Source organism: Muscardinus avellanarius, assembly GCF_963383645.1.
Source record: "Muscardinus avellanarius genome assembly, chromosome: 11".
NCBI lineage: Eukaryota > Metazoa > Chordata > Mammalia > Rodentia > Gliridae > Muscardinus > Muscardinus avellanarius.
The window spans coordinates 73,308,903-73,330,899 of NC_137797.1; the positions used below are offsets into that span (position 1 = coordinate 73,308,903).

The 21,997-nt window shown below is 48.8% G+C and overlaps 1 protein-coding gene across 1 annotated transcript in view; it reads left to right on the forward strand.

Moving 5' to 3' along the window:
• VDR (vitamin D receptor) overlaps window positions 1-21,997 on the forward strand; it is a gene marked incomplete at its 3' end in the record, with an annotated part of 41,580 nt that overhangs the window by 15,365 nt on the left and 4,218 nt on the right. Inside the window, exons 3-6 of the mRNA XM_080705257.1 lie at window positions 1,915-2,045; window positions 9,549-9,733; window positions 9,995-10,103; window positions 14,249-14,420. Of these exons, the coding sequence (XP_080561383.1) occupies window positions 1,915-2,045; window positions 9,549-9,733; window positions 9,995-10,103; window positions 14,249-14,420 (597 nt within the window). The remainder of the gene's footprint in view (window positions 1-1,914; window positions 2,046-9,548; window positions 9,734-9,994; window positions 10,104-14,248; window positions 14,421-21,997) is intronic.

A 21,997-nucleotide genomic window follows, 5' to 3' on the forward strand; every position in this document is an offset into this window, starting at 1 on the left:
GCTGTCTTATATGTTAAAAGAGGGGGTCACACTAGTCTCATGTTCCCTGTTTAGCTCAGAGTCTGTGACTGCCTGTGTCTGCTGTAGAGCCTCACTCTGGTCTCTCCTCACATCCCATGGGCCAAGTGGGTCTGGTACCATCCGTCCATTTGTTGAAGCCAGTCTGTCCACTGATGTGCATGATTACCCTACACCCCATGCATGTCCCAGTGAATAAGAGCAGTGAATCACTTTTTACCAAGAGTCATAGCATCTGGCAGCGGGTGAGCATGATGCTCCTCGCTCATCCCTGGGAGGGCTAGGGCTGGGCCTGGGCCTTTGCTCCCAGGGCTCAGGCATCTCCTTACTCAGCGGCTCCTTGGAAGATGCTGCTGCTAATACAGAAGGAGGCTCTGCCATCCAGACACAGTGGAGCACCCTGTAATCCCAGCACCTGAAAGACCGAGACAGGAAGGTTGTAGATTTATGGGCAGGACATGGTAACTTAGTGAGTTCTTGTTTCATAATAAAAAAGATAAAAAGGGCTAGGAGTTTAGCTTGGAGATAGAACACCCCTAGGTTCAATTCCTAGTACCACACAAAAGGGGGCGAGGGATTCTGCTACCATGAGGGCGATGGTCCTTATGCAGCCTCCCAAAGTCTACTTAGTGTGGCTGGCAGTGGAAGAGAACGACATGTTAGGGAAACGAACCCTTGAACTTGCAGGTGCAAGCAAGGGCATGTACGTTCTACACACACTCACGAGTGCACACACAGCTTGAGAGAGAAAGTCCCGGGGAGGAGAAGGGCAGCTTCCTAAGAACTCTCTTCAGTAGTTTTCTGTTTTTACGGAGCCCTGGCTTTTCTGCCTTCCAGAAAGCCAGGGCTCCCGCCTGCTGATCTGGCCTCTTTTCTTCCCAGGCATTTTCTTCAGGACTGCAGTTGGGCCTTGAGCCTTTTCTCCCTTCTCCATGTCCCTGTTACGCACATCCTTCCCAGATCACAGGATGTGCTAGGCACAAATCTCTAGACTCAAGCCGGGCATAGTGGTGCACACTTGTAATCCCAGCATTCAGAAGGCTGAGACAGGAGGATCACGGTTCACAGACAGCCTCAGCTACTACTTCATGAGGCCCTTTGCAACTCAGTGAGACCCTGTTTCAAAATAAAGAATAAAAAATAGGGCTGGGGGTGTAGTTCAGAGGTAGAATGCCCCTGGGTTCCATCTCTAGTACTGCAAAAACAAAACAAAACCAAACAAAAATCTCTAAACTCTAGAAAACTCTAGAGGACTGAAAGCCAAGACTAGCACCCTCGCCTCTCCTTAAAAGGCTAATTCTGAAGCCGGGCATGGTGGTGCACACTTGTAATCCCAGTACTTGGGAGGCTGAGACCAGAGGATCACAAGTTTTAAGCCAGTCTTGGCAACTTAGGGAGATCCTATTTCCAAATAGAATCAGGTTGGGGGTATAACTTGGAGGTAGACTTTCTCTGGGCTCAATCCCCAGTAACACTAACACTAACACACACACACACACACACACACACACACACACACACACACACACAAAAGCCCAATTATTAGGGCAACTCTGCAGATCTCGATATTTTAGAAAAACCGAACATATAGTTTTGTATTTCCCATGTAATTTTTTTTATAGAAAGGAGAACAGAGGACTGTAAATATAAGTAAAAGCAATAGTAGGGGCCGAGTAGGTAATAAAGGGAGGAAGAGGAGCTGGTGGGCACTGGGCCTGGGGCAGGGGCACTGCAGTGTGGGTGTGGGGATGGGCCCTGCATCTCCTGGGGGTGGAATGGAGACCCGGGGGCCTCATGGACAGGCCTCTGTGGTTGGTGCCTGGCAGGCTATTCATGGCCAGAGCGGTGAAGCCAGGAGGTCAGTGACCCAGTGCAGGACATGTGCTCTCTCGACAGGCGGAGCATGAAGCGAAAGGCGTTGTTCACCTGTCCCTTCAATGGGGACTGTCGCATCACCAAGGACAACCGGCGCCACTGCCAGGCCTGCCGGCTCAAGCGCTGTGTGGACATCGGCATGATGAAGGAGTGTGAGTGTCCAGGGGACCAGGCGGAGGCTGGGCGGGACAGGGGTCACAGCGAGTCTTTGACCACCATCATGCAGATTTTGCCAGAGAGTTGTGCCCACCCCTCATCTGTAGCTGTGAGCATCAGGGCCAGGAGCTAGGGCAGGACCAGCAGGTGGGGGCGGGGCTGTTGGCACCGCGGGGCCTGATGTACCAGGGAGCCCTTGTGCGTCTCTAGAACCTGTGCGTGTGCCTCAGAGACCCTGGGATCTTCACAACCTCAAGACACAGTCTTCCTCCAAGACACCATCAGATTCTCACAGCTCCCTGCCTGTTCTCTTGGACCTGGAGGGAAAAGTGAGGCCCAGGGTCCCAGAGTTCTCTGGACTTTTGGAAGGAGGACTGCTGTGATGGGGAGGAGCAGGAGAGGTAGGGAGAAGAAATATTCAGAGCATAGCGAGAGAGGATTCTCCCCACACCAGGTTTTGGCGCCTCTGACCCTGTGAGTGGATCTGAGGGCTGGAGCCCAGGGGAAACCAGGGCTCTAGGATGACCCTTGGATCCTGTGGCACTTCCTGTCCACCTCTAGGGTTGGAGAAGAGGACAGGCATGGCAGATTTGCAGGGATGTTATAACTTACTATTAAAAACAAACCCTGGACTTTGCATCTAAGCTCTAGCATGGTTGTTTGGTAACCAGAATGCCACTGGATTCATGGCCCTCCCTGGGCTGGAGCAGGGGCACAGGGCCAGCCTGGCCAGAGTCCTCTGCTGGGTCATCTCGGCTCTACTTCCCTTGCACAACCCTGTCAGCAGTTCACACCTGGATCTCTCCATTTCTACCCTAGGGCCAAGTTTATGCCCTGCTAAGCTGAGGACCTGGGAAGTCTCAGGAGGGGCTCAGGTACAGTCAACCCTAGAAGCCCTGTTAGCTATGGGACTATATGGGGCAGAATAGGAGAGGACAGATATCAGGAAGATATGTCAGGGACAGGGAACAAATCACAGGACAGGGCTGAGGTAATCAAGTTTCTTCCTTAATGGGAATAAAATTCACTGTTTCTGGGAGGCAGAGCTGGGGCCCTCACCTGGGGCCTCCTCCCCGGCCTGGACGGAGACTCCTCAGTCTCAATCCTGGCTCCTCCGCCAATGCTGGCTCCTCCTCACCCCCACAAGAGCATGCAGGCCTGGACATGCGAATCGGATGGCTCTACCCAGTCCCCGCCCTGCCTGACTCCTGTGTTTACGCTGGAAAGTGAGAACACAGAGGCCATGGTGCCCTGTGGGCCTTGTACACATTCTCTGGAGGGAGGGCTGCTCTGTCTGAGCACTGGAGTGGGCACAAACAAGGATGGGCCAGCACCTGCCCTCCTCCTGCGGAGCCCATGGCCTCTTCTGGGCAGGGGGCCTGTGATTCTAAGGCTTCAGCCATTCAAATGGCATGACGTTTCACTGTTAGGTTCAGTAAGATGTTGTTGCAGGGGTTAGGGCCAACCTTGTTGATGCCCCAGCGGCCTCTGCCTGTGCCCAGGAGGAGGAAGATGTCTTATTAATCTAGAATAAGATGAAGACTTAGAGATCATCTGAGATCCAGAAAGGGAAAACCAGCAGGAATGGGGTCAGGAAGCAAGCATATGGCTGAGCTGGGACTAGAATCCAACTCATGCTCCCTCACAGACGCAAGTGGCCCCACAGGAAGCATAGTACCCACGGTGAGGAGAAGCACCAGGCCCCAGCAGCTGAGTTGGGGTCCCTGCCCCACAAACACCAGACCACATGGTAGGGCGCTATCCAGAAGTAGATGTCCACCCCCAAATCAGCTTGTACTTCAGCTGGGTCCTCTCCCATGGAGCCCCATGGCACCATCCTGCCCATCCATTCTCATGCCGCTGGAGCAAGGGGCCATACTGAGCCATGGAAGGCCTTCAGGTGCTGAGAGAGCCAGAGGTGCGGTTAGAATAGAAGCATCTGGCCAGCAGAAGCCAGCCTTCCCACTGCCCCAAGGGCAGGCTGTCCAGATTGGATGTAGCTCCTGCTTCAAGTTAGCCCAGTTCTGTGTGTGGGGGCCTAGAGACCCTGGCTCAAAACACTGGGAGAGCTGCTTACTGATCCCCTACACGGGCTGTTGTTCCCAGAGCCTTGTCTCTTAGGGATAATTGAGTGTCTTAAGCTCAGGCCTCCTGAGGTGGGCTTTCCACAAATTAAGGATAGGAAGGAAGGGGCTGAGGATGGAAATGAGTGTTTATGGATACTAGATACTCTATCAGGCACATACATTTTCTTCTTAAATTTGCACAACAATCCCTAAACATGTAAATACATTTTTTTAAGTGGCTATGAAAGCTAGAAGGAATTAACATAGCCTGGCTCTGGGCTAATAAGATGATGATGTCAGCATTCATTATAACTTAGGTCTGTCTGCTTCCAGAGGCCAAGCTCGTGAGCCTCACCCCAGGGCAGCCCCTCAGGCGCTCCCAGCGGGGTGGGGCTCCCTCCACTGAGCATGTCCAGGCACTGGACTCCTGTCCTCCCTCTTCCAGTCCTAGTTGATTTTATGTCCATGAAACCCAAGACACTTTCTAGTTGAGCTCTTACCTCTTGCTAATAGCACACCCATCCTTCATAGAACCACCGATTATGTAAATGTTAATATTTTTGTAAATGTGTATCTTTCCTCTCTAGTGTTAGCCCAGCACATGGTAGGCACTTGATAAATAAGTGTTGGAGGAATGAAAATGACCTTTCCCACTATGTTTCCTTAGTTCCTAAGTCTCCACTGATCTACAGAGATCAGTAAGATGATCCCAACCGTGATATTGCCTGTGCCATTCATTTGGAAAGATTTTATGTCTTCTTCCTGTCCTTCTCCTTAGGCCATCACTGTCATCTTGAAATGTTTTAAAATTATTTGTGTTGAAGCCAGGCGTGGTGGTACGTGCTTGTAATCCCAGTACTTGAGAGGCTGAGACAGGAGGATCCAGGTTCTCGACCGGCCTCAGCTACTTAGTGAGGCCCTCCGCAAATTAGTGAGACCCTGTTTCAAAATAAAGGATAAAAAAATAGGAAAATAGGGTCCGGAGTGTAGCTTGGAGGTATCTTCCCTGGGTTCAATTCCCAGAACCACACACACACACAAAAAAAAAAAATTATTTGTGTTGGCAGATCCTGACTTTACAACTTTAGACTTAAACAGAAACATGTCTTACATGGGAATAACTTGTGCAAAGCCATCCCACACCCAGCAAGGAACTCTGGAGGAAGCAGAGAGAGCTACTGAGCGGCAGTGTAGACTTCACAGGGTCCAGGCACCAAAGCTTTCACACTATTCACTGGACAGCCCATCAAACTCAGCTCTTTCTGACCTATTTACCCTAGTTCTAGGTCATCGACTTTTCACTTCAAAACATGTGTGTTCCTATATGATTGTAAACATTTTTATATTGCCTCATTGATACAATGATAAAAAATGTTCCTATGAAATTAATAACTCTTTTAAAAATTAGTGCATAAATCATAATAGCATTTGCATAGGTGAGTGACTTATGGCTTACTCAGTCTCTACGTAGCGTTGCATTGTGAGAGGGATGCCCTGTGTGAAACAGCAGTTCTCAGGTTTCCTCCTCTGGTCCTGGCAGAAGATGGGGTTGCCATTTGAAGCAAGTGATTGGGAAGAGCAGGGTTACAGGATGAACCTTGAATCGTCTTTGTCTTTTTAAAGTAAATCATTAACCACCTTTGCTACTTTATTCAATTCCTTACACTACGTAGACCTGGTGTATCAGGGCTATATGGCTGAGAGGCAGAATCCTCCTGAGCGGTCACAACCAGTTATAGTATGGGGTTGCGGTTACAGTCATTGACTCCAGAACCAGACTACTAGATCTACCATATTTTAACTGTGTGACCTTGCGCAAGATTGATAGCTTCTCTGGGCTTTATTTCCTTTATTTGCAAAATGGACATAATAGTAGCACCTGCCTTAAAGGGTTTTTATGAGGACTAAATATAGGAGTCAGTGTACAGAAAGTACTTAGACTAGTCCCTGGTACATTACCCAAAAAATGGCATATGTTGTCCGTTATTATTAGTACTTTTTTTTCAGTACTGGAGACTGACCCCAGGGCATTGCACATGCTAAGCAAGCGCTCTACCACTGAGCTACATCCCAAGCCCGATATTATATTTGGGGGGAGGGTGGTACTGGAGATTGAATTCAGGTGTTTTCTACCTCTGAGTTACACCCAGCCTTATTTCTTTTTAAACAGGGCCTCACTGAGTTGCAGAAGGCCTCACTAAAGCTGCCGAGTCTGGCCTCAAACCTGCAATCCCGCTGTCTCAGCCTACCAAATACTGGGATTTTAAGCAAGTGCCACCGTGCCAGGTTTAATTCTATCTTTCCATTATACCAAACCTAATCACCAGATCTCAAGATCCCAGCTGATCAGGAATAACTCTTAAGAAGAGAAAGGGCACTTCCTGCAGCAGGCGCTGATAACAGTCAGCACACAGCTTATCGGGCGAGGCGGAGAGCGATGGAGAGGAGCACAGGACTGCAAAACACAGGACTCTGGGGTTGTAACCTTGAACGTTCAGCGATTATTCAGAATGACACCTCTGAATCACCGAGCAAAGGTTATGGGATGTTATTAGAGTTCTGTTACAAAAGAGTCTGTCTTGAAAGTAGTTTAGTCACAATTATGGAAATTAAAGCAGTGAGCTGAGCTCAGCTACCCAGTGGCCTGGCACACACTTGTGCCATTCTTGACATTGCAGGGTACAGGCAGCTGACGGACTCCTCACCAGCCTTCCCTGAACCAGAAAATGACTTGCACAAATAGGTACAATCCGTGCTGTGCTCGATGGTTAGTGTCTGACTCTCTGGTGCTTACCATGGCCAGGAATCCCCGCTGTGGGGAAGCACGAGAGCTGTAATAAAGCACGGCCCCTGCCCTTAAGTAACCCTTAAGACCTTGAACTTCTTAGATTCTCTGCGTAGGTATTTTATTAAAACTTGTAAGCTGGGCATGGTGGCACACGCTTGTAATCCCAGCATTCGGGAGGCTGAGACCAAAGAATCGCGGTTTGCGGACAGCCTCAGCTACTTAGTGAGGCCCTCTGCAACTCAGTGAGACCTGGTTTCAATATAAAGAATAAAAAATAGGGCAGGGGTTGTAGCTCAGAGGTCAAACGCCCCTGGGTTTCATCCCCAGACCCGCAAAACAAAAAATTGTAATAAAACAAACTGTACTATCCATGAGTCTTAGAATGGAAGACAACTAAATGCCAGTGTGTACAGGGAGAACTATAAAATGCATCAGGTGGAAGAAATGATGTCACAGTGCAGATCGGGGCACCCAGGAAGGGCTGGGTGAAAAGCTGGGTCCTGAAGAAGGGACAGAGCCCACACAGCTACCTGGGAGAGAAGTCCCACGGGCCAGGCATCCAGCCCGGGAGGAAGGCAGTGGCAGGCACGAGCAGGCCAGGCCCGCAGGTCAGTGGTGCCAATGTGCACAGAGCACGAGCCATGTCCAGAGGTGCTGAGAGATGCGTTGGAACTCTAGGAAGAAGGCAAGTCATGGATGCCTTGACTTCCATCATGGTAAGCAATAAGGAGCCAGGAGAGGTTTCTAAGCAGGAGAAGAACATCACAGAATCACAGGAGGAATGCCAAAGTCCAGTAGGGCTGAGAAACAGCGTGGACGCCCACAGTGACTGGCAGAGCCTGGCCTCCCAGGCTCGGGCCACATTGCCTCCTCTTCTCCGCCCTCGAATGAGCAGGAAGAGCCAGACAGCCAATCCTGGATTCCCCTGGCCAGGGCCTTACGCCCTGCCTTTCCTGGGGATATTCTCTGCTCCTGTCTCCCCACCCTGCTTGACCTGGTAGGGGCTGAGCAGACACCCTCTGTAGGAGGAGGCTGGCAGCTCTTTGGGGAGGTGAGTCAGTCACTTGGGCATGGCCTGCTCCCAGCCCTGCTCGGTGTGGCCTGCCATGGTTATGGAGGGAGCGCTCTACCTTCCACCGTAGACTTACCTTTCCTGCTATGCCTGTGGCTCTGGTTGGCTGGTCCCACCTACCATAGGTTCTCCCCCACTACACACCAAGTTCTCTCATCCTCCTCTGACCTACAGGGCCTGGGCCAATGGGCCTTTCCAAAGCCTGGAACCCACCCACTCTGGAGTTCTGGTTGCTTTGCCTGCTCTTGTGAAACTCCCCAGTCCTGTGGGCAGAGGCCTTGGCAGCTCCAGCACAGAGCAAGTAGCTACAGGATGAGGCCCCGGTGCCCACTCCCGCTGTCAGCAAGCCCTGGCCAGGAGGTCTGTTTTCCCGGCCTCCGTGCCAGGCATCCTTGCTCCAGCTCAGCCCTCCAGGAATGTGCCCCAGAACAGTGCAGCAGCCACCAACTCAGAAGCCCCTGCACAAGCCTGCAGGTGACAGAAGGTCTCCCATGGTCTGTCACCTGCTAGCGACTTGGAGAGCGCATCCCAATTAGAGCTGTGACGTATCAGGCTTCGGACACTCCAAGAGGATTCAGAAAATTTCTTGAACAGAAATTTCAAGATTGGACAGGCTGGAGGACAGGTCGTTTTGCACACAACCAAAGAGGCAAAGTCCTTCTCCATTAGCTAGAGTAGAGCTGAATTCCATAATAAGAAACTTGGGTACGAGAATAGCCACAAAGAGGAGGGCTCTAAGCTCTGCCACCTTCCAGAGCTCCAACTGTGAGTGTCCACACCGTTGCCCTTTGGCCTGTGCTTCACCCTGATGTCACCTTCAGGATCGTGGACCATGGTGGAGAGGGGCCCTAAGGGTTCGTGCACTGTGCCAGACACACATCCAGTTCTCAAAACTATCCTTTGGCTGAGTGTGGTGGCAAATACTTGTAATCCCAGTATTTCGGAGGCTGAGACAGGAGTATCACAGGTTTGAGGATGGCCTCAGCAACTTAGTGAGGCTCTCAGCAACTAGTGAGACTCTGTTTCCAAATAAGAAATAAAAAATTGGACTGGGGGTGTAGCTTGGCAGGAGAATACCCCTCAGTTCAATCCACAGCACCACACACACAAAAAAACTGTCCTGGAGGTAGGTGTTCCTACTCTCCCTACCTACCCACACACACGCGTGCGCACGCACACACACACACACACACACACACACACACACACACACACACTTTAAGGAGGAAGAAACAAGTAAGGGACCGTAGAGGAAATTATATGATCCAAACTTCTCATTTTATAAATGAGAGAAAAAAAGCCCAGAGAGTTCCAACAGTTTGCCCAGGGGCCCACAACTTGTTCTTGAGATTCCATACTCCCTAATGCCAAACCATCCCGCCTCTCAGGTCCCTTCTCGCACCAGTCTGCCTTTTCATCACAGAAAACCCAGTGTTCGTGGCAGCAGGGCCCCCAGGGATGCCCAGCGTGAGGGGCCAGCCAGCCCCTCGCATGCTGGTCCTCTCAGGCTGGACGGAGGCTTCCAGGAGGAGCTGCAGGCCAGTCCTCCCAACTCCCCTTCCTGCCCCCACAGTCATCCTGACAGATGAGGAGGTGCAGCGCAAGCGGGAGATGATCCTTAAACGGAAGGAGGAAGAGGCCTTGAAGGACAGTCTGCGGCCCAAGCTGTCCGAGGAGCAGCAGCACATCATCGCCATCCTGCTGGACGCCCACCACAAGACCTATGACCCCACCTATGCCGACTTTGACCAGTTCCGGGTACGTCTGCCTGATGGCTGGGGAATGAGCCATGCTCGTGGAGAACCACAAATGAGCCTGGGTACAGGGAGCGGGAATGGAGCACCAGGATGCTGCTGGCATGAACCAGGGAATGAGCAGGAGCTGCTTTGCCCCACTGGCAGGGGGAGGCCCTCTGCTCCTGTAGACCTTCCTTCAAGTTATTGCTGTCAGAAATCAGGGCCCAGGCAGGAAGGTGTCTTTCTAAATGGGGGCCTCTGAGACCCTGTCTTTCCCTTCCAGCCTCCAATACGAGAAAAAGAGAGCAGAGGGCACCATCTTCCAGGACCCATGCCCAGCTTTTCCGGGAGTTCCTCCTCCTCTGGCTCAGATCTCTACACCTCCTCTCTAGGTAAGCAGGACTTTCTGGCCGCTGCCAAGTAAGCAGGGTAGAGGAGCCCACACCTGTCCTTGGGCTGCCCTGTGGAAGGGGGCAGAAGCTGCCTAGTGTGAATAGTGCTACCCCCTCTCTTAGGGTAACCTGATTCCTTTAAATGATATTTTGATCCCGGGCTCTCTGGGAGGTGAACTTGGAGTGGGGAAGAGAATGTGTTTGCCCAAACCCTGGGGACATGATGGTCTTGGAGCGTCTGCAGCCTCCAGCTCACTGGAGAGTCTGAGATGTATGGCCCTCTTATACCTTCTTCCTCTTTATCCTGCCTCATCCTTTCCCACCTTCTCCTTTCTCCCTCTACCTGTCACCTAGCCCTGGTGTCTTCCATTTAGGGCCTGTACAAAGGCAGGGATGGAAACCCTTCCTCCTCTCTGGGCCAGTCCTGCCCCCAAATATGGAACTTCTGGACTTAGTAATGAATCCACCCATAAGCCCAGAGCAGGTGGAAGGGGGCCCAGTGCCAACTGGACAGAGATATCATTTAGAGAAGACATTATCTACCCACCCGGGAGTAACAAGAGGGAGGGGTGATGGGAGGCTAAGGAGAAGAACTGACCCCTGCGTGGATTGACTGACCCTCCCCAACCCTCACCTTGTGGGGCTCCCCAAGCATTAATTCTGCTCTTTTCACTTGGTGACATATTTGTTTGTACCATCAAGGATTAAGCTTTATAAGCTATACATCGGGGTTTTGTTTTGTTGCTCTTTTATTTATTTATTTATTTATTTATTTTTATTTTTTGGTGGTACTACAGAATGAACCCAGAGGTTCAATCGCTGAGCTACATCAAAAGTCCTTTTTGTGTGTGTGGTACTGGAGGTTGAACCCAGGGGCTTTTCTACCTCTGGGATATATTCCCAGCCCTATTTTATACTTTATTTGGAAACAGGGTCTCACTAAGTTGCTGAGAGCCTCACTAAGTAGCTGAGGCTGGCTTTGAACCTGTGCAATCCTGTCTCAGCCTCCCAAACTCAGGGATTACAAGCATGTGCCACCACGCCCAGCTCTTGTTTTACTTTTTATTTTGAGACTGGGTCTTGCTAAATTGGCCAGGCTAGCCTTGAACCTACAATCTTTGTGTCTAGGCTTCCTGAATACTAGGAATATAGGCATGCACCCCCTGCCCAGCACTTTAAGAGCTTTTATTTATTTACTTAGTGTGTATGTGCGTGTGTGTGTGTGTGTGTGTGTGTGTGTGTGTGTGTGTGTGTGTGTGATACTGATACTGTATGGAAATTACCCCAGGACATTCTATCTCTGAGCTATACCCCCAGCCCTATTATTTTAAAACAGGGCCTCACTAAGTTGTAGAGGACCTTACTACGTAGCTGAGGCTGGCCGTGAATCTGTGATCCTACTGTCTCAGCCTCAAGTACTGGATTTACAAGTGTGTGCCACTATACCCACCTCCCTTAAGAGTTTTGATACCCTACTCTTTCATAGGTTAACTGATTTGAGGTGCTTACTTCTATCAATGGTATGTTCAGCATAGCATATATTTATTTAAAAGTTCAGACAAGTGGGCTGGGGATGTAACTCAGTGGTAGAGCACTTGCCTAGTATGGACCTGGGTTCAATCCCTTAATACTGTAAAAAAAAAAATAAGGCAAGTTAAAATTAATAAAATTATTATACAAAAGTAGAACATGTTTATAATAGATATTTAGAAAATGTGTTAAATGTATATACCTATAAATATTACTTATATATAATTTTTAATGCTGCTGATCAAAGAAAATTACTGTTAACATGGTGATGTATCTTTCTTATTTTTTAACACATATGTATATTGAGGAATAGAATTGTTATGCAGTCAAATGACTTGCTTTTTCTCTTAATAGTATATTATTCATATTTCTGTGTGATTCATATGCATCTAGAATATAGGTTTTTTCTTTTTTTTGTGGTACCGGGGATGGAACCCAGGGACATTCTACCTCTGAGCGATGCCCCCAGCCCTATTTTTGATTCTTTATTTTTTGAAAAACAGTCCTACTAGCCGGGTGTGGTGGTGCACACTTGTAATCCCCATGCTTGGGAGGCGGAGACAGGAGGATCGTGCAGGTTCGAAGCCAGCCTAGCTGGCTTAAGAGACCCTGTTTCCAAATAAAAATATAAAATAGGTCTGGGAGTGTAGCCCAGAGATAGAAGGGTTTGCAGGAACTCTAGTACCACAAAAAGGAAGGAAGGAAGGAAGGAAGGAAGGAAGGAAGGAAGGAAGTCCTACTGAGTTGCAAAGGGCCTTACTAGGTAGCTAAAGCTGTCTTTGAACCACAATCCTCCTGTCTCAGCCTCCCAAATGCTGGAATTTTAAGCATGTGCCACCATGCCCGGATATTTTGTTTATTTGTTTGTTTTTTTTTTTTTTTTTTTTTTTTTTGGTGGTACTGGGGTTCCTGGAAGCCCTTGTACCTCCGGGCTACACTCCCAGACCTATTTTTACATTTTTTTTTGGAAACAGGGTCTCCTAAGCCAGCGCGCGGGGCTGGCTTCGAACCTGCGCGATCCTCCTGTTTCTGCCTCCCAAGCGCGGGGATTACAAGCGTGCGCCACCACGCCCGGCAATTTGTTTGTTTTTGAAACAGGGTTTTACTAGGTTGCTGAGAGTCTCAATAGGTTGCTGAGGCTGTCCTTGGACCTGTGATCTTCCTGTCTCAGCCTACCAAGTACTGACATTAAAGGTATGCACCACCACACCTGGATAAAATATAGTTTTTAAGGGCTGAATAGTATTTTGAGATATAACAACATATCTAAATCCCCTACAGTTGGCTATCTAGATTTTTCCCCAGCTTTCCAGTAAGATAGCACTTTGCTTGTGGGTAAATATTTACAATTATTCTTGTGATAATTCACGGAAGGAGGAGAACTGGTCAAGGGTACACATAATTTCAGGATTTTGACCACTAATGTCAAATACCTTTTTAGATTAACTATACAGATACACACCTTTTGTAGTGCCCCAGCCTTACTTGATAATTGCCTAATTCCCTGTATCTTTACAAATACTAGCATCAACATTTGAACATATTTGTATCTGGGCATAGTGACATATGCCTGTAATCTCAGTACTTGGGAGGCTGAGACAGAAGCACCACAGGTTCAAGGATAGCCTCAGCAATTTAGTAAGACCCTCAGCAACTTAGTGAGACTTTATTTCAAAATAAAAAGGGCTGGGGGTGTAGCTTGAAGATAGAATTCCCCTGGTTTCAATCCTTAGTACCAAAATTTTTTTTAAGTATATATGTTTCAAGGCCGGGCGTGGTGGCTCACGCTTGTATACCCTGTGTTTGGGAGGCTGAGACAGGAGGAGCGCACAGGTTCAAAGCCAGCCTCAGCTACTTAGTGAGGCTCTCAGCAACTTAGTGAGACCCTGTTTCCAAATAAAATACAAAATAGGTCTGGGAGTATAGCCCAGAGGTAAAAAAAAAAAAAAAGAAAAGAAAAAAACCAACCTGGGTTCCACCCGCAGTACCACCAAAAATAATAAATAAATAAATAAATAAATAAATAAATAAATAAAATATATCTGTTTCACTGGGTGTGGTGGCACACACTTGTAATTCCAGCATTTGAGAGGCTAAGACAGGAGGATCGCGGTTCGCAGACAGCCTCAGCTACTTAGTGAGACCCTTTGCAACTCAGTGAGACCCTGTTTCAAAATAAAAAATAAAAAATAGGGTTGGGAGTGTAGCTTAGAGGTAGAATGCCCCTGGGTTCCATCCCTGGTACTGCAATATATATATATAATCTTTCAAATTTATAGGTAAAAAGTATAAATGTTCTACATTGTAGTTCTTTGATCATTAGGAAAGTCAAACATTTTTTCCACAGGTTAAATTGGTTCCAAATTCACTTTTGTCTGAGATCATTAGGAACAACAGATGGTCTGTAAAATCATGGCTCAGGGAAGCGTGCTTCTCTGAGTACCCTTGGCTTTTTTATTTTACTGACCCTCACTGCTAGAAGAAAAGACAGGAAGAGACCCAGAGGGAAGACCTCTGGAGGGAGGCTGTCACTGTGCGAGACCCTCACCAGGCAGACGAGAGGGACCTGGCCTGGATGTTCTTAGAGAGTTCCTGCTCTTTCCTCATCTTCTCAGACATGATGGAGCCATCCAACTTCTCTGAGTTGGACCTAAATGAAGACGATTCTGACGACCCTTCTGTGACTCTGGACCTGTCCCAGCTCTCCATGCTGCCCCACCTGGCCGACCTGGTCAGTTACAGCATCCAAAAGGTGATCGGCTTCGCCAAAATGATCCCAGGATTCAGGTAAGGAGCTTCTGCAATGTCTGGGGTCAGCCAGAATCCTAGACTGATTTAGAACGAAGCTTGGAGATCACAAATCCTCTGCTTCTCCCAAACAGGCACTCAGGATCTACCCCAGAACCCCGAAATCAGAATCTCTGGGGGAGGCCCAGGGATCTGTATTTTAGAAAGTATAGCCCATCCAGCATTATTCTGTGAGCCAGACCCAGAGAGCTGAAGTATCCCCACACTTTCCGGATGACAGAATAAAACTCCAGAAGTTCAGTGACTGCAGGGCTCCTTTCTGGTGTTGGAGCCAGGCCTAGAGCTCCTGGCTCCCTGCTGCATCCACTCCAGCTAATCGGACTAATCCTCATATCACTTTTTAAGACCCATCCCAAAATATTCCTCCACACCCACTTCTGAGACTAGAATGAAGGCTGGAGAAGAGAAAGGGCAGGGCATGTGGGTTTGTGGAATAATGTGGAACCCCGGAGGGAGCAGGCTCACTGGCATGTAGATCTGGAGCAGGATTAGTGGCATGTAGGACCTGGTCATCCTTCAGCCAAATTTATATTAAGAGACCATTTTCTATTCCTACTGAGACCTTCTTGCCAAAATAATTGGGTATAAGGAGTCACATAAATTTCACTTATCCATTCCAATGTTTTTTTAATAATGGCATATAATATATTTCAATATTCATGCTGTGTTAAATATTTTCAAAAATAATAATGTCATGTAATAGAGATGTTGGGAAATAGTATCATCTACATTTATGTATATTTATATCCTCACTCTTTCCAAAACTTCATTGGGTAATTCACCATAAAATATGTACACCATGTGCTTGGGGAATAGAAAGAAAGAAATCAATATCAAACAATAGTGTTATCAACTCAATAGCCATAGTCATCGCAGAAAGGGCAGTAGGTTCCCTAGATATGGATGCTCAGGTTCACTGCTGGGATGCTGGGAGCTGAAACGTGATTTAATGCTGGTCAGCTCTGGCTGGAAACTGGAATGAGGTGCCATTTATTGTTTCATGGACCTCTCTGCTGTGTAGGGAAGCTACCAGTTAGTTATTGTCTAAACTATCAAGTTGCCAGTCAGATGATGGCAATGTGTCAAAGAGGGCTGCTCCTCTGAATTAGGAGCTTCAGCACTTCTCAGGATGTTTCTGCCCCGAGGCCACTGGCTCTGTGTTATCTTGTGCCTCTCACCAGCCCAAATAAATACTAGAAATTCTCTGATGCTCTTTCCCTGCGATTTCCCATCATGGTAACTAATGGTAAAGTTTTTAAGGAGAGAGACATTAGACGGTGTTGAGACACTCTTACCACATTGCACATTTGGTTGCAGCAGTAGGAGCAGGGGCCACCCTGGCAGTCAGACAGGAACAAGTGACTGAGTCTGCTGAGCCCAGCGCTGTGCTGGGCCTGGGTTTACCCTCCGGAGCCTTTCCTTGGAACTGAGAACACATTCCGTTGAGCGCAAGTTCCAACTCCCTCCTCCATGCTTTATGCTACCGTTTGCAAACTCTGTGTCTTCCAAAGTCTTGTTTTGTGTAAATAGTCAAGAGTAAAAAACACTTCAAGGTGCCAAAGTCTGCACAGTAGCACCTGGCTTCCATCCTACTTCTAAGGAACGGTCCTCACCTACTTGGGCTTCATCTTCCCCTGCTCTACGGAGGAGCTAGACAGACAGCGCCGAGGCTCTCTTCAGGTCTAAAGTTTGCTGATTCTAAGTGGTGGCTGGGATGACACACATGAGAAAACTGTCCCGAAAAGAAAGTTCCTCATTAAACCAGGTCACCCAACACTGCCCCCTTCACTAACTAAATATCTCTAGCCTTCATTTTTCTTGATGCCCTTGGCCTCCATCTTTACTCTCCCCTCAGTTTCTCCCCAAGCCTGAGCTGGTCCACCCTTCCCTTTCCCTGCAAGCCTCATTTCCCCAGGGTTCACTAGCTTAGTCCTGAAGTCATGGCTCAAGCGAGGGACATCTGAACAGGTCATATTGCTGCCCAGCTTTGGACATGAAATGGGTTAAATTGATCCTGACATTCTGGGTTGGCTTTTCTCTTAAACATGACTTTAGAAGTCTTAGAGCAGAATGCTTTCCCGATAAAATGGAGCCGGCCTTGGCAGGAGCTCTTGGGGATACTGAAGTGGACACTCCATGACCAGAGGGAGGGGACGCTGAGCCTGGATGGGAGCTACATCCAGAAGCCAGGCGGGGCCGGCCCAGCAACTCTCTGGTTCTGCTGACTCCCACATGGAGGAGCACTCTTTTTCCCAAGAAGTAGAAGAATAGGGACTGCGTCCCTGCTGGCTTTGATCTTCTGCCTGTAGGCAGGTGTGGCTGGTGTGGGGAAGGCAGGATGGGACTGCTGTGTGGGTGAGGGGTGAGAGATAGGTGAGACTCCAGCTCGGGCATGGGACCAATGCGGGTGGGACGGGATGGGCTGTTCTGGGCGTGAGCGGCCCTGCAGTGCGACCTTGGCCCTGCTCCCTCCTCCCACCTCCTTCCCTTCATCCTTTCAGACTCACCCCACTAATCTCCCTCTTTGTGGGTGCCGCCAAAGAAATACATAGAGAAGGTAGTGTCTAGAGCATCTTTGGAAATAGCCAAGCACATCCTTGGATGTGAGGACCAAGCTCCTGCAGGTCCATTGCCAAGTGGCTGCACAAGGGACCAGCCACGCCAGCTGGAGCCCAGTTCTGGGGGCTCAGTGCCTTGGAGCTCCGTGCCACTTCCATTCCCAGAATTCTTTCCTGGGTCAAAGGCCTGAGGGTCAGGTGCTTCCTTTATCTTAGGTCCTTCCCCCCACATGTATGTATTCATCCCTCCATCAAACAGCTTTCTTATGTAAACTGTGAGGGATAGAAGTTGACTAGGACACAGTCCCGGCCCTCCAGGGATTCAGTGTCTGATGGAAGAGATAGGCATGTGAACAATTGCTGCAAAGAGATAAGAGCTGTGCTGGGAACCTGCTAGAGCTACCGTGGGAACCCGGACGAGTGAGGAGGGCTGGACTGGGGAGAGGAGACCAGACAGCAACACAATTCCAGGGCATGTCTCAGGAGGTGCCCAGAAGTGCCACAGGTGTGAAGATGAGCAAGAGTCTAGGTACCACACAGGTCAGGGGGAAGGCATGGAGCCTGAGCAGGCACCTGTCCTAGCAGCACAGCCCTCTTGTTTCCATTAAGGCCACTTCGGCTCTCACCCGCCACTATCCTCAGTCCTGACTAAGAACAGCACGTAGAAAGTCCCTGTCTTTCCTGGCTGTGGGCGGCAGCACTGGGGCAGAAGGATGTAGCAATAATCCCACTGAACACTCTCTGACCCAGAACCCAGGGGATGTTTGTTCTCTCTTGACCATCCATTCTGAGTGAGGCCTTGAACAAAGGGTTCTGTACAAAAAATATTCCTCACAAAATGACCTATGATAGCAAAAATTGGAAGCAACCAAAACATCCCACAATAGCCATGTGTTACTGAAACGGGGGTTTCTTGCGAGAAAACCCCGGCGAGTTCTTGTCTACGGAGAGCGAAGAATGACACCCGCAGACCTCAGGAAGGGGAGTAAAAGGTTTATTGGAAGCAGCAGGGAATGGGGCAAGGGTGGCTGAACACCCCCAAAGGGGCTGGAACTCTGGGTCCAGCAGCTGCCTTCAGGACAATACTTGAGAGTAGCCCAAGCCGAACTGCCTTCAGGTGCAGGCTGCTTTCTTCCAGAGTCCACGGGATCTGCCAGAAGGGAATAGAGAAAAGTGGCCGAACACCCCATAGGGGCTGTCGGAACTCCGGGGTCCAGTCGCCCGAGCCAAGTGCCCATCAGTTGCAAACTACTTTCTCCCAGAGTCCACGCGATCTGCCAGAAAAGAGGTACAGGTCACCCCTAGGGGCCTGGTCAGCCATGATGTCCAGCAGAGGCCTTCAGGTCACTACTCGAGAGTCGCCCGAGCCACGTGCCTTCAGATGCACTCTGCCTTCTCTCAGTGCCAACACGACCTGCGAGAGAGAGAACAGCTCCCCAAAAGGGGAGGGGGTCCCGAGAGGGAAGTCCCCCCTTTTGCCATCTGACCGCTTGCAAGTCCGTTTGTGGTTAGGGCGACTTTGAGATTTCAAGGAGAATTTGCATAGGACATTTGCAAGTTCTTTGAAGGGTCTCCTTTCAGGAATGCCAGACTTGCTTGGTGGGTTTGTTGATTAGGAAACTCAGGATGGCTTTGTGAAGCTCTGGCCTTCTTATCTCCTGAGCCTTTGGAGTTTCAGGCATTTGTTGCCCCTCAGGAAATTAGCTTTTTTCTACCAAGGCCTTTTCCCTATCTGCCTATTTCCTTTCTATCTCCTCACCACCACGCCTGTATGGTAGATTCCTTAAAAAAAAAAAAAAAAAAACTTTCCCCGCTAGCCATGGTTAAAGAGCGATCTCCTGGCTAATGAAGAGGTCTGATTTTATGTGACTGCAGAGTACAAAACTATAAGCAACGGAGTGTGCCATCGTGTGGGTTGTAGTTTAATAGAAGAAGAGACCATGAATGCAGGAACTGTCTGACAACCTCGTGGCTGGAGCCAGAAGCCTCGAGCGCCTAGCACCAGGAGCATCTGGAGAGGCTGTGTAAGAGCCAGCCTTCAGGCCTGCTGAGGGAGGAATTACCACACATAGCCTCTACAGGGGCCTCCCACTCCTGCACTTGGTGTTCTTCTAATACAGACCTTTTGCTGATCATACTAATCATGCAAACCTTTTCCTTAGCCATCATCTATCACCTGTGGATACAGAACTCCCACCAGTTAATATCTGATTCCTATATTTACATACCAAAGAATAGCCACAGAGAAGATGACAGCCTATTTACATGATATCCAGAAGGAAATGGACAGTCAGGAAGCGAAAGCAAGGAAAAGCCAAAAGGAAGCAGATTTATGGGCACTGCTTTTTTCCTTGCCATTGTTTAGACAAGCCCAGCTCATGACTCACAATAGTGGGAACAGTCACCGGGCTCTCATCACACCAATAGATAGTTATCAATTCTTTTGGACCCAGGGCTCAATGGTCAACGTATGGACAACAGTGTGATGGTACTGGTCCTCAAGTAACTTACAAACATATAAAGAACAGAGCTGAAGAGGAAAGGGCACAGTAAGCCCAGAACAGTGTGCGGTAGAAATGGCTCAGTCAGGAGTGGTGGCGCACACTGTATCCCAGACTTTGGAGACCAAGTCAGGCCCTGTTTCAAAATAAAAAATAATAAGCCAGGCGTGGTGGCGCACACTTGTAATCCCAGCATTTGGGAAGCTGAGACAGGAGGATTGCGGTTCTCGAACAGCCTCAGCTATGTAGTGAGGCCCTTTGCAACTCAGTGAGACCCTGATTCAAAATAAAGGATAAAAAATTAGGGCTGGGGGGGGGGGGTAACTCAGAGGTAGAATTCCCCCGGGTTCCATTCCCAGTACCACAAAAAAATATTAAAAATAGGCCAGGCATGGTGGTGCACACTTGTAATCCCAGCATTTGGGAGGAGGATCACGGTTCGCGGACAGCCTCAGCTATTTAGTGAGACCCTTTGCAACTCAGTGAGACCCTGTTTCAAAAAGCAAAAAGACAGACAGGCGTGGTGGCGCACGCTTGTAATCCCCACACTTGGGAGGCTGAGACAGGAGGATCTCGCAGGTTCGAAGCCAGCCTCAGCTACTTAGTGAGGCTCTCAGCAACTTAGTGAGACCCTGTTTCCAAATGAAATATAAAATAGGTCTGGGAGTATAGCCCGGAGGTAGAAAGCCCCTGGGTTCCACCCCCAGTACCACCAAAAAAAAAAAAAAAGTAAAAAGACTAGGGCTGGGCATGGTGGCACATGCTTGTAATCCCAGCATTTGGGAGGCTGAAACCAGAGGATCATGGTTCGCAGACAGCCTCAGCTACTTAGTGAGTTCCTCCACAACTCAGTGAGATACTGTTTCAAAATAAAGAATTAAAAATTAGGGCAGGGAATGTAGGTTGGAGGTTGAATGCTACTGGGTTTCATCCTCAGACTCACACACATAAAATAAATAAATAAATAAATAAATAAATAAATAAATAAATAAATAAATAAATTTTTAAAAATAAAAAGACAAAAAAAAAATAGGACTGGGGATGTAGCTTGAAGGTGCAATGCCCCAGGTTCCATCCATAGTACCATAAAAATATTTTAAAAAAATAAATAGAAAATAAAATAAGGCTGGGGTATAGCTTAGGAGTATGATGTCCCTGGGTTAATCTCTGGTACCAAAAAGAAGAAAAGGAAGAAAAAGAAGAAGGAGAAGAGGAAGAAAGGAAGAATGGATGGAAGGAAGCAAAGAAGGATGGAAAGAAAGAAAGGAGGGAGGAAAGAAAGAAATGGCCCTAATTCTGTCAAAGAAATGGGGGAGGGGCTCCAGGGAAGGTCACATTGGATTCAGGACCAGAAAGGTGAGACAGAACACTATAAGAAGGGTGTTCCTGACTGTTCCTGCTGCAGTTCAAAGGCAGGGTGGTGTGAGAAGGCGGCATCTGAATGCAGAACAGTCCAGTGATGGAGCACAGGGCTGGTGGAGTTTGAGAAGGGGGGGGAGCTGGAAAGACAGGAAGCATGGAGTGATCAGCATGGGCTTGATCCTGCAGCAGTTGAATCAGGGAGGATTTCTGGGATCAGGAGTGTCATTTATGTGTAGCAGCAGCAGGAAAGTGAATGAGAAACCCAAGAGACTTGAATCCAGGCCAGGACGTCACTGATTGGCTCTTGTATTAAAAATAAAAGTGACCCAGAGCATGCCTAAGGAGTAGGAATAGGTGAAGGGCCCAGAGGGGCCTGAAGACAGAGTTGGCTGAGCTACCACTAAGAAGACTAGTGGACAGGGAGAGGAAGAGGGGAAAGCCCTAGAGGAGTCAAAGACGACTCCAGCCACGGCATTTGCAAACCACTCACGTCACCACACGGGAGCTTCCCGGGCGCTCGCCTCCTGCCCCCATAGCCCTGGCTGCTCAGTGGGGCTTCTCCTCATCTTAGTAACTGAGCTACTTCACTTCTCGCCTCGGCACGGGATCAGTCTTGAGTTGTTCTTCCTCAAGAAACACTTAACTGTCATGGCCTGGATAGGGGTTGGAAAAGAATTTCCAAGACAAAAAGTAGAGCTATGGACATGTTTATTTAGGGGGAAACAGAAATGTGTATTCAAAAGAATGCGGGCCATTTCCTGACAGAGAGGTCTTGAGAAGAAACATGGAGTTTCCTTAAGATGAAATGGGGTTTCTTGAGAAGAAACTCGACGTTTCCTGATTCTCGTCTGCGGTGAGCAAAGAATGACACCTGCAGACCACAGGAAGGGGGGCAAAAGGTTTATTGGAAGCAGCAGGAAATAAGGAAAAGTGGCCGAACACCCCTAAGGGCTGTTGGAACTCTGGTGCCCAGCAGCTGCCTTCAGGTCACTACCCGAGTGTAGCCCAAGCCAAATGCCTTCATTTGCAAGCTGCTTTCTCCCAAAGTCCACACAATCTGCCAGAAAGGAAGTGCAGGTCACCCCTAGGGGCCCTGGTCAGCCTTGATGTCCAGCAGAGGCCTTCAGGTCACTAC